The 12,740-nt window shown below is 44.7% G+C and overlaps 1 protein-coding gene across 11 annotated transcripts in view; it reads right to left on the bottom strand.

Annotated features, from left to right (window-relative positions):
* Positions 1 to 12,740, bottom strand: part of kiaa1109 (KIAA1109 ortholog) — a 78,526-nt gene that overhangs the window by 4,093 nt on the left and 61,693 nt on the right. For all 11 annotated transcript variants that reach the window (XM_034297553.1, XM_034297554.1, XM_029125648.2 and 8 more), the window contains 8 exons: positions 12,430 to 12,570; positions 10,758 to 11,003; positions 8,995 to 9,148; positions 8,252 to 8,409; positions 6,366 to 6,555; positions 732 to 949; positions 329 to 580; positions 41 to 244 (listed from right to left, as the gene is read on the bottom strand). In XM_034297553.1, coding sequence (XP_034153444.1) covers positions 41 to 244; positions 329 to 580; positions 732 to 949; positions 6,366 to 6,555; positions 8,252 to 8,409; positions 8,995 to 9,148; positions 10,758 to 11,003; positions 12,430 to 12,570 — 1,563 coding nt within the window. The remainder of the gene's footprint in view (positions 1 to 40; positions 245 to 328; positions 581 to 731; positions 950 to 6,365; positions 6,556 to 8,251; positions 8,410 to 8,994; positions 9,149 to 10,757; positions 11,004 to 12,429; positions 12,571 to 12,740) is intronic.

Genomic DNA, 12,740 nt, shown 5'->3' on the forward strand with positions numbered 1-12,740 from the left:
AAGGTAAACAGTAGACCTTGTAGTATGTATTAGCCCTTACCCTCATTCCTCATTGCAGTCACATAGTTGAACCACTCCTTGACTGTGGCAACTCCATGAGGGGGGTTTTCATGCCGGCGCCGGGTGATTTTGGTGATAGTGGCCATTGGGCTTTCTAGCGCCCCACAGGGTTTGGTTACCATGGTGTTGTGACCCAGATGGAAATCCAACGTCTGCACGATATAGGTGGAGTCATCAGTGGAGCCTGATACAATAGAAAATACGTTGAGGTTAATTTTTGGCAAACTGTTTGTGCTCACCAGCCCACCCTGTGTCTTGAAAGCATTACCGTCCTCCAATATCTTCTGAGCCTCGGTCCAAAAGGCTATATTGGGCTCCTCCAAGTGGAATAAGGCCCAGGACTTTGAGCGAAAGTTGGGTCCATGGAAGCAGGCCAGAGTCATGTGGTTGCCATGAAGACTCATGGAGCCACCCAGTTGCACAGCATCCTCTGGGAGAGGCATCTGGAAGAGGGAGATGTGGCATCCAGCAATCACCTTCAGAACCCCAGGCCAATGACGATGGTGGGCTGCATCCAGGTCTAGGAAAGAAAGAGAGCAATGGAGTAGGAAGGCCCAATGATAAAGGGAGAAGAATAATAAGAAATAGGAAAGGGGAGGACACAGTGAAAAGATCATTCAGATCAGAATTGGTCAATTTACTTGAAGAACCCAGTAATAATGGATACTTACATAGCTCTGCAGCGCCTTTCTCCAGGTTGATGACAGGTGCCTTAGGGGGAAGGTAAGGGACTGGACCCCATGTGGACAATGCTCGTTTGCTGGTGTCAAATTGCTGGGTGAAAAACTCCTGCAGCTTCATCCCAATCTTAATCAGGTCAGGTGTAGTCGAGCGTGAGATGATTACCTGGAAGATATCCCACTGCAAGTCCCCATGGACAAAGATTTCACTAGAAAGAGGGATGAATAAAAGTGATGTGAAAGAAAGAAAGAAGATAGAGTGGGAAAGAGAAGAGGAAACAGGGAAATAAGAGAAAAATGTGTACACAAGAACTTTCTGTATTTCTGCATTCATTTGCCTCTGAAATGTGTTCAGTTATTAAAGTACACAAAATGTTGTTGTTTTCACTCCATCACATTTGATTTTAAATTAAAAACTGCAGACTGTCAGCTTACACATTTGCAAGCTTTTACATTTGCATCCAAAAAACGTGTAGGAAATAGAGCTCTTTCTACACCGCCCCCCAGTTTAGTGGAATTTAAGTAATTGGACAAATAAACAATCTTAAAGACATATTTAGTTCTTTTTTGATGCTTTACTTCTACACCCCCTCTCCTTGAACTGCCACCTTAACGTGGTGGAGGGGTTTGAGTACCCGAGTGACCCTAGGAGCTATGTTGTCTGGGGCTATATGCCCCTGGTAGGGTCTCCCAAGGCAAACAGGTCTTAGGCGACGGGTCAGACTAAGAGCGGTTCAAACCCCCCTTAATGATGAAAAAAATATTGAGTACCGTGACGTCGCCCGGTATGGCGCAGCCGGGGCCCCACCCTGGAGCCAGGCCCGGGGTTGGGGCTCGTATGCGAGCGCCTGGTGGCCGGGCCTTCCCCCATGGGGCCCGGCCGGGCTCAGCCCGAACGGGCGACGTGGGGCCGCCCTCCCGTGGGCTCACCACCCACAGGAGGGACCATAAGGGGCCGGTGCGAAGAGGATCGGGCGGCAGTCGAAGGCAGGGGCCTAGACAACCCGATCTCTGGACACGGAAACTAGCTCTAGGGACGTGGAATGTCACCTCGCTGGCGGGGAAGGAGCCTGAGCTAGTGCGTGAGGTTGAGAGGTTCCGATTAGAGGTAGTCGGGATCACCTCTACGCACGGCTTGGGCTCTGGAACCACACTCCTTGAGAGAGGATGGACTCTTCACCACTCTGGAGTTGCCCATGGTGAGAGGCGGCGGGCTGGTGTGGGTTTGCTTATAGCTCCCCAGCTCTGCCGCCATGTGTTGGAGTTTACCCCGGTGAACGAGAGGGTCGTTTCCCTGCGCCTACGGGTCGGGGATAGGTCTCTCACTGTTGTTTGTGCCTACGGCCCGAACGGCAGTGCAGAGTACCCGACCTTCTTGGAGTCTCTGGGAGGGGTGCTGGAAAGTGCTCCGACTGGGGACTCTATTGTTCTACTGGGGGACTTCAACGCCCACGTGGGCAACGACAGTGACACCTGGAGGGGCGTGATTGGGAGGAACGGCCCCCCTGATCTGAACCCGAGTGGTGTTCAGTTATTGGACTTCTGTGCTAGTCACAGTTTGTCCATAACGAACACCATGTTCAAGCATAAGGGTGTCCATCAGTGCACGTGGCACCAGGACACCCTAGGCCGCAGGTCGATGATCGACTTTGTTGTCGTCTCATCTGACCTGCGGCCGTATGTCTTGGACACTCGGGAGAAGAGAGGGGCGGAGCTGTCAACTGATCACCACCTGGTGGTGAGTTGGATCCGATGGCGGGGGAGAAAGCTGGACAGACTCGGCAGGCCCAAGCGTACAGTAAGGGTCTGCTGGGAACGTCTGGCCGAGTCTCCTGTCAGAGAGATCTTTAACTCCCACCTCCGGCAGAGCTTCGACTGGATCCCGAGGGAGGTTGGAGATATTGAGTCCGAGTGGACCATGTTCTCCACCGCCATTGTCGAAGCGGCCGCTCGGAGCTGTGGCCGTAAGGTCTCCGGTGCCTGTCGAGGCGGCAATCCCCGAACCCGGTGGTGGACACCGGAAGTAAGGGATGCCGTCAAGCTGAAGAAGGAGTCCTATCAGGCCTGGTTGGCTTGTGGGACTCCTGACGCAGCTGACGGGTACCGACAGGCCAAGCGGGCTGCAGCCCGGGTGGTTGTGGAGGCAAAAACTCGGGCCTGGGAGGAGTTCGGTGAGGCCATGGAGAAGGACTATCGGCTGGCCTCGAAGAGATTCTGGCAAACCATCCGGCGCCTCAGGAGAGGGAAACAGTGCCCTACCAACGCTGTTTACAGTAGAGGTGGGCAGCTGTTGACCTCAACTGAGGATGTCGTCGGGCGGTGGAAGGATTACTTCGAGGATCTCCTCAATCCCGCCGTCACGTCTTCCATTGAGGAAGCAGAGGATGAGGGCTCAGATGTGGACTCGTCCATCACCCGGGCTGAAGTCACCGAGGTGGTTAAGAAACTCCTCGGTGGCAAGGCACCGGGGGTGGATGAGATCCGCCCTGAGAAGGTGTTCCGGTCCCGTCCCACCGGGAAGAGACCCCGGGGAAGACCTAGGACACGCTGGAGGGACTATGTCTCCCGGCTGGCCTGGGAACGCCTCGGTGTCCCCCCGGAAGAGCTGGAGGAAGTGTCTGGGGAGAGGGAAGTCTGGGCATCCCTGCTTAGACTGCTGCCCCCGCGACCCGGCCCCGGATTAAGCGGAAGATGATGCGATGCGATGCGACTTCTACACCCCATAGACATTAGGGAATGCAATGGTACAGCGGACCCCACGGTTTGTACGTATCACGGTTTGTGGGTCACGGTAAATGGAACAGTTTCAGTATGAATGACATCATCATGTAAGAAGTGTTTCCACTCAAGTAGCCAACAGTGGAAAAGCAATGCTTGCAGACTGTACATTGTTTACGGCCTCCTTACCCTCACCATCATATTGAACCAGTGTTAACCTTGATTAACATTGTTAAACAACTAAATTTTAATGGCAGAATCACCTCAGATCTTTCTCTAATCTGGCGGCGATGGATTGACTGGGTTCATTAAGCTATTCCCCTGATACAAATTACTAGTAGAAAAATAGGGCAGACATTTGGAGGCACTTTAAATATTACGTTCTGTAGACTCAAGCAGGACAGGCAACGTTTCCACTGGCACACACAGCGTTTCCAACCATAAGTTGATGGAAAAATACTACAAACATCAAAACAGTCTTTGCGGATGATGTTGTCGTGTTGGCCCCTTCAAACCAGGACCTTCAGCATGCACTGGGACGGTTTGCAGCAGAGTGTGAAGCGGTGGGGATGAAAATCAGTACCTCCAAATCCGAGGCCATGGTCCTCAGTCGGAAAAGGGTGGCTTGCCCACTTCAGGTTGGTGGAGAGTGCCTGCCTCAAGTGGAGGAGTTTAAGAATCCAGGGGTCTTGTTCACGAGTGAGGGAAGGATGGAACGGGAGATTGACAGACGGATCGGTGCAGCTTCTGCAGTAATGCAGTCGATGTATCGGTCTGTCGTGGTGAAGAAAGAGCTGAGCCGCAAGGCGAAGCTCTCGATTTACCGGTCAATCTACGTTCCTACTCTCACCTATGGTCATGAGCTTTGGGTCATGACCGAAAGGACAAGATCCCGGATACAGGCGGCCGAAATGAGCTTTCTCCGCAAGGTGGCTGGGCGATCCCTTAGAGATCATAGTCAAAACACATCTGAAAGTGCAACACCCCGCATTCCCAATATACACTCACCTAAAGGATTATTAGGAACACCATACTAATACTGTGTTTGACCCCCTTTCGCCTTCAGAACTGCCTTAATTCTACACGGCATTGATTCAAGAAGGTGCTGAAAGCATTCTTTAGAAATGTTGGCCCATATTGATAGGATAGCATCTTGCAGTTGATGGAGATTTGTGGGATGCACATCCAGGGCATGAAACTCCCATTCCACCACATCCCAAAGATGCTCTATTGGGTTGAGATCTGATGACTGTGGGGGCCATTTCAGTACAGTGAACTCATTGTCATGTTCAAGAAACCAATTTGAAATGATTCGAGCTTTGTGACATGGTGCACTATCCTGCTGGAAGTAGCCATCAGAGGATGGGTACACGTTGGGGTCTTCTGCTGTTGTAGCCCATCCGCCTCAAGCTTGTGCGTGTGGTGGCTTCACAAATGCTTTGCTGCATACCTCGGTTGTAACGAGTGGTTATTTCAGTCAAAGTTGCTTTTCTATCAGCTTGAATCAGTCGGCCCATTCGCATCTGACCTCTAGCATCAACAAGGCATTTTTGCCCACAGGACTGCCGCATACTGGATGTTTTTCCCTTTTCACACCATTCTTTGTAAACCCTAGAAATGGTTGTGTGTGAAAATCCCAGTAACTGAGCAGATTGTGAAATACTCAGACCGGCCCGTCTGGCACCAACAACCATGCCACGCTCAAAATTGCTTAAATCACCTTTCTTTCCCATTCTGACATTCAGTTTGGAGTTCAGGAGATTGTCTTGACCAGGACCACACCCCTAAATGCATTGAAGCAACTGCCATGTGATTGGATGATTAGATAATTGCATTAGAAATTGAACAGGTGTTCCTAAAAATCCTTTAGGTGAGTGTATATGCACAGGTAAAATTAGCGGTGTGGTGACTGGAAAAGTGGGTGTACCCGAACATGTCAACTACAGTATCCACATTTTTTTTAATCTTCTGTTCCCATGATATTTCCATCCATGTAAATTAAACTACTTGAAGGATAACACATGTGCAGTACGTATTTCGTACTGGTTAATTACATTTCAGAAATTTCACGGGTATCCATAAATGTTAATAAACAATGGTAGGCTATATTGACAATGTAAACTAAACATAACATGTTCCATTGTGCCTCACTTGATATTGTGTAGGCCTATAGCTGGCAAACTATTTTGACATGTATCATTATGGAATTAAGGAGTATATACGCAATACTTAAAATAGCCCCACTACAAGATTAATAATGATACAAGCTAACTACAATATTGTTAGAGTTATATTCACAAAAGTTAGATGAGAGAATGTTTTTAGTTTCCCCTCTCTTCATGGGGTGCCTTTAGGGAGGTGTACTACTGGCATGTCATTGCAAATCGTTCATTGGTTGTTTAAGGGGGAGGGGTTTGCAGTCACTACAATTACCACATTTTGAGACATTGCTGTGGAGTAAAGTTGGTCAGCCCTTAGGAGCCCCCCCAAGCAGTTGCCTGCCTTACCTGTTCACAAGCTACGTGTCTGGTTCTGTGGATTTGAATCTACAACATGTAAGTAGACTGCAGTGCAATAAGCATGTTTTGGAAATGACTGGCATTGCGTAACTCTGTGGTTCACGTGTGCATATTGAACTGTAGAGGGCGTACTCAACGGTTGGATGACATTGTGTACCATTGCATCCCTAACAGACATCATGGGGTGCAGGTAATGCTCTGGTAGGTCTGTACTTCAGTTTTGTCTTTAGTCTCGACTTCAGCAAGTGAAATGCATGCTCAATCAGGGCTCTATGCTGGCATTTTTTACAAGGAGCAAAAGTATAATATAGTATTTAATATGTGAACTGTGCCTTCCATACAGGTTTCAGCTTTACATTTTATATGACAAGCTAGGTATGCAATCTACCTTTTTTCTGATAGGCTGGTCTCCACTGTGCACAGGTTGACCTTCCACTCATCTTGGAGTTGCAGGTCTGCATTGCTGAAGATGCCCATGAGGATGCTAGAGCCCATGTAGTCCACACGGGCCTCTGTTGAGCCCATGGTGATCTGGATCTTATGGCTAGGTTGTTGGTTCGGGTGTTCTGAGATATGCGCTTTAACAATTAAGCAAGATGTTTAGGCAGTGGCAGAGAAATGTCAGAGAAAATTCTACACAAATTGCCTGGAATATTTAAATTGATGTTTTTATCATTTAATGGCAAGAAATAAAGTAGCAGTTCAATCTTTGACATCTGTCACAATGTATTTGGTATCGCACAAAAACTAAACTAAGCAGTAAATGACAGTGTCATTATAAAATCCAGTTTTCAAAAAAGTTAGGACGTTTTGTAAAATACAAATAAAAACAGTATGCAATGATGTGCAAATCAGTTATCCCTATATTTAATTGAAAATAGTACAAAGACACATGAAATGTGTCAACAAAGTTGGGACAGGGGCATGGTTAACACTGTTCTGCGTCACCTCTCCGTTTAACAAAACTCTGGAAGCGTTTGGGAATTGAGGAGACCAATTGCTGTAGTTTTGAAAGTGAATTGTTTTTGCTTGATACAGGATTTCAGCTGCTCAACAGTTCGTGGGTCTCCTTTGTCGTATTTTTTGTTTCATAATGTGACAAATGTTATCAGTGGCTGACAGGTCTGGACTGCAGGTAGGCCAGTTTAGCACCCAGACCTTTTTACTACGGAGCCATGCTGTTGTGATACGAGCAGAATATGGTTTGGCATTGTCTTGCTGAAATAAGAAAGGCCTTCATGTCGTCTGGATGGCAGCATATGTTGCTCCAAAACCTATATTGTTCATCATTAATGGTGTCTTCAGTGACGTTCAAAGCACCCATACCATGTGCATTAATGTACCTCCATACCATCTTGGATGCTGGCTTTTGAACTGTGCGCTGATAACAAGCCGGATAGTACCTTTCCTCTTTAGCTCGGAGAATACGGCATCCATGATTCGCAGTCCATGATTTTGATTTGTCAGACCACAGGACAGTTTTCCATTTCACCTCTGTCCATCTTAAATGAGTTCAGGCCCAGAGAAGTTGGCAGTGTTTCTGGATCTTTTTTATATATGGTTTATTCTTTGCATGGTAGAGCTTTCACTTGCATTTGTGGATGCAGCGACCTACTCTGTTAACAGACAATGGTTTTCATTAGTGTTCCTGAGCCTCTGTAGTGATATCCACTACAGAATCGTGTCTATTTTTAATGCAGTGCCACCTGAGGGTCATCAAATATTGGTACCTTGCGTACAGAGATTTCTCTGGATTCTCTGAATCTTTTAATATTACGTACCTTAGATGATGAGATCCCAAAACTCTCTGCAATTTTACGCTGAGAAACAAACTTAAATTGTTGCACTATTTGCCTGCGCAGTCTTTCTGAGTGGTGAAACTCTCCCCATCTTTACTTCTGAATGACTCATTCACTAATGGTCTTTTTATACCCAGGCATGTTACTGACCTGTTAATTAATCTAATCTGTTGTGAGATGCTAAAAGAAACCCTGTTGGTTACACAACATTTTCCAGTCTTTTTCTGCCCATGTCCCAGCTTTTTTGAAATGTGTTGCTGGCATCAAATTCAAAGGGGGCAATATAAATCTTTCAAGAAATAATAACCTTTCTCAGTTACAACATTTGATATGTTGTCTTTGTACAATGTTCTACTGTATATAGGGATAAATGATTTGCACATCATTGCATTCTGTTTTCATTTCCATTTCCATTACACAGCGTCCTAACTTTTTTGTAAACAGGGTTGTACATGGTTCCCATCCCTATACTTACAGACCATCTCCAGGGTGTTGACATCTATATTGCCCCCCACCACGCCACCTTTGGAGTCCAGTTTAGAGCAACCCAGGCCAACGGACATGCTGATTTCTCTGTCTCTGTTACTACCTACTGACAGACGTCCCTGACTCTTCAGCCCACTGGTGGTCCAACTATGGTTCAACAAGAACAAAAGCAAACTGTCAGTTCCACTCACTCCCTTAACCAACATCTACTTTCTAGGAAGCAATGATTATTTCAACAGATATATAGTGACCACCAAAATTATTGGCGCCCTTGATACAGTTGATCAAAAAACAACAACAGATTCTTGCATATTAAATCATTTTTATATCCAATTGAAATGGGAATCCATGAAGAGACCAGAAGACAGTTCATTTTGAATGAGAAAAGCAGAATATTAATGCAGATATAATTAATATTGTTTTCTGAGCTACTGATATTTTTTTCAGAGCACATAAAGGCTTCCCATATATTTGAGCATAAAATATAGCTCATTACCTGCGCTGTTCACGTCATAAATCTTATCTTCATCCGGGGCACAAATTATATTGGATGTGACTGTACATTTTGGGGAGAGTAATGCTTTTGGTAATGCTTTTGGCAGATGCAGGATTATGCTCTGTTTTTAATTAATCAAGTAGCGACATTAAGATATATTCTGGAGGACCAGACAGATTTGGTATCTGGGAATACAGAGTATAGTGTGTTAGTAGGAGGTAAATAGAGAGACCCACGTGTTGTTGCCCATGACGTTGCTCATGTTCATCTGGACGTTGAGCTGCTTTAGGTTAATGGCAAAGACAACCAGTGTTTCCCACGGGGTCCCTTGCGGGCCAGCTGCCTTGCCGTTTTTACTGAACGAAGGCGTTGATGTCTTAGTCACAGAATCTGCAGGAAGGGAAAGATATGATGTAATGGCATGCTCCCTACAGCTGGTCCACAAGCATCAACAGACCAAAATGAAGCAAATCTGCCAAAATGACTTCTGACACTGTGCAAATGTAAAATATGCTTACTGAAAGACATAATGCTGTTATTGCAGTGAAAGGAGGGTCTAACAAATATTAATGGGTGGGTGATACATATGCAAGCAACATAATTTTTTCCCCCTTATACTCTTAAATAAATGTCCCAACATAAAACCAATATCCCTTTAACAATACATTTTGAGTGTCAGTGTTTTAAAATAAAAGTTCATATGACTATATTTGTAAATAATTAAAAGGTGCCATATGTAAGATACATATGGCACCTTTAGCGTTACAGCACCACTATCATAAACACAAGCATAAATGACCAGAGCACTTCTGCAGTTAATATTTTAAGCTAATATTTTTTTCTACAAAAATTGTCACGAGTGCCTGAGATATTCCCCATTTAAACAATCACAGTACAGCCACCCCCAAACATAAAATACCCTTAAATAGCTAAAACTATTCAGGTCTTGTTTTGATAAAGTAAGACAAGTTGTGTTATTGTTTGTATTCAGTCTTGTTAACGTTAAAGGCAGGATTCTACATAGATCCTACATTGTATTGAAATATTTGGACCATAATGCCACCTTTCAAAATAAATGTAGAATAATTCATATTAACATTTTGGATTTCCCATTAGATTTTTATAGTTCATAATATCAAGGCATTTTTCATAATTTGAAAAACTGCTACTAAAAATAAGTCTTGAAAGGAAGATAAATGTTGCCAGGAAAATGGACACCAGAAACACCAGCAAGCACTTCAATAGAACACTGTTGCTGTGGTAAAACAAAATAGCATGTCACTATGTATCACAGGGGCATTAACATTAGCTAATGGGCATGTCACTAATCCAAGTAATATATTGAATACCCATAGAAATAACTATAACTTTTTGACACACTATTAAACTAGGTCCAAGCCAGTGTTGCCAATTAGACATCTTAATGTATTTGTTTGCTCATTAGCACTGAGATCTTGACTCCTTTGGTTGCCCATAATTTCAAGAACATTAAATACACCCAAAGTAGGCACCTATCAAAATCTGTGAGCAGAAAGCACTTTTTCTCTGGTTTTGTTTGTAAAATCATATTTGGCCTAAGTTTATATTGTCTAAATACTGATTTAGCAATCCTCTAGACACACAAATCTTTCCAAGACTTTTCATTCATCATTTGCATATGGCAAAAATTCTAAACAATTGCTTTAACAAGATGGAACTCTGGGAAGTTAATTATGATGTTTGTGTGGAAGGGCACCCAGTTGATTAATTCCTCTGAAATAATTGTATGCTGAGTGTGGACAGATTATGCTTCCCACCCGATCCTAGAACAACACAGACATTATGGAGCACATACACTTTAATTCCAATGTGTTATGGCCTCCCGTAGGAATCAAACCCATAACCCTGGCATTGTTTGTGCCATTCTCTAAACTGAGCTAAAAAAAACACTGCAAGACACCCAAGGTATATTTGCATTGTTGTTTCTCAATGCTGTTTAGGACAAATGTTTAAGGTGTACCTCTTCGGGGGGCGGACGAATCAGAGACGCTCCTGGTGCGACCGGGGGCTGGAGACTTGAGGTGTGTACCCAGGCCCCCAGGGGACATGTTGTTCCCTGTGGAATGGTCAGTGAACACGCTGGAGGACTGGGGGATGTGCTGCCCAGTGGTACCGTCCCAGGTCCTCCAGTAGGCTTTACGGATGGATTCCGGTGACAGGTGCTGGGCCATGTTCTCTACCGAGTCTGGGGTGGCAGGACCCGAGGCTGGAGGAGAGGAGCAGGTGAACACAAGTCAGGGGAAAAATGTATGTTGTTTAACAGGGGCTGATATGAATAGAGTTGGAGACAGAAAGTGAAAAGCAACCACAAAAATCTTCTTGCTCATTGCAGGGCTGCCTAACTCTATTTGATCAAGTGTACGTATCCTCTAGGTTGTCACGCTAGTTGTGACTAACATGATTGAGATTTCATACAGCTAATTATAAAAGCTAGATTAGGGCTGGTCAGAAAAAATACAGGGCAGGACCCCCCGGGAGCAGGGTTGGGGCCTCTTTTTACCCAGATGTAATTTACATTTTGGCACACTTTACTAACCAGAAAAGGAACCAGGCAAGCCTAGAACAGCCGGCCTGCAATTAAAAGTGATAACTGTTGTAGCCCTCACTGAACTCAAACACGGGTCTCCCACATGAAAGGCTATGTCCTTAACCACTACGCCATAGTGCCAAGTTTGAATATTTCGCTAGATGCCATTGAGCATTATGTTAAACACTAATGTTTATTATTAAGTTTACCTCCACCACAAATAGAATTTATAAAATGTATGACTTTTGCCACTGGATGTTTTATCAGCTTATTAGCCAGTAATAGGCTTACTAGTATCTACTAACTCACTGGAATAGTCATAAGAATTGAGCAGTTGCTAGCGAGACTGAAGATGAACTATACACTGCCAAAGCTATTTCATTTCATGGCACAAAAACGTTATTTTTCTTTCATTCCTGAAAGACATTGATACAATAACTATCAATATAGGTGACGACAACTGACTTTCGTCCAATGAAAAAACGAGAGAGTTATGGAAACCCATACTCTTTCACTGCCCAAGGAATTTTGATCTAGTCTATATTACTCCAAAAAGCAAGCATGGATGCGTACATCGAAAATCCACCAGAAATAGTAGAAATATAACCGTAAACAGTTTGATTTTAGGCTTACTATAATGTACCTACTGAAGGTTGTAGCCAGCTAAGTTTTTATCTATCCAGAACAAATCCTAATGCATAATTTGTTTTGACTGCGACGAGATTCAACTGTTTGCAGGTCCGCATCTCAATCCACTACGCTATTTAACAAGGTAGTCAGTCACTCACTCACTCTCTCACTCACTCACTCAGTAAGTGACATTCACCCTTCGTCTCCGCTTACGCTGTCTGGCAAAAAGGCATTTCCACTTAACCATTTTGCTAATTCCAAATAGCTCTTCCAACTAGGAAGTCATGTGAATCAACCTGTGGAAGGGGCACACTTAACTGACCTTGGTTAGATTTGCAGACAACCAAGACGCCTAAGGGAGTTTCTAGATGGAAACGCTGGCTGATGATGCTTCCTGCTCCCTGAGTGATACTGGGTAATTAGAATCACCCAACGAGCCAATATGCAAGGGGCTATTAAGGAGGTGTGTGCCTACCGGTTGGCATGTTGATGGTCTGGTCTCCCAGAAAGAGGCGTCTGGCAATGCTGCGGCGGTACCAGGCTCTTGGGAAGGCCAGTATTTCACTCAGCCTCCGCATGTCATACTTAAAGGAGGCCGAGCCAATGTCACACACAGCTGAGAAAAGAAAGAAAACACCAAATATATTAGTTTAGATGTACAGTGCATACTGGTAATGACCTCCATCCTTGCTATTGTATAAATCACCTAGTGTATATTTGAAATTTTTTTTATACATTTTGCCTGACAACAGTGATGAACATGACTTGTGCATAACTTGTGCATAT

This window comes from Esox lucius, chromosome 15 (genome assembly GCF_011004845.1).
Source record: "Esox lucius isolate fEsoLuc1 chromosome 15, fEsoLuc1.pri, whole genome shotgun sequence".
Lineage (NCBI taxonomy): Eukaryota > Metazoa > Chordata > Actinopteri > Esociformes > Esocidae > Esox > Esox lucius.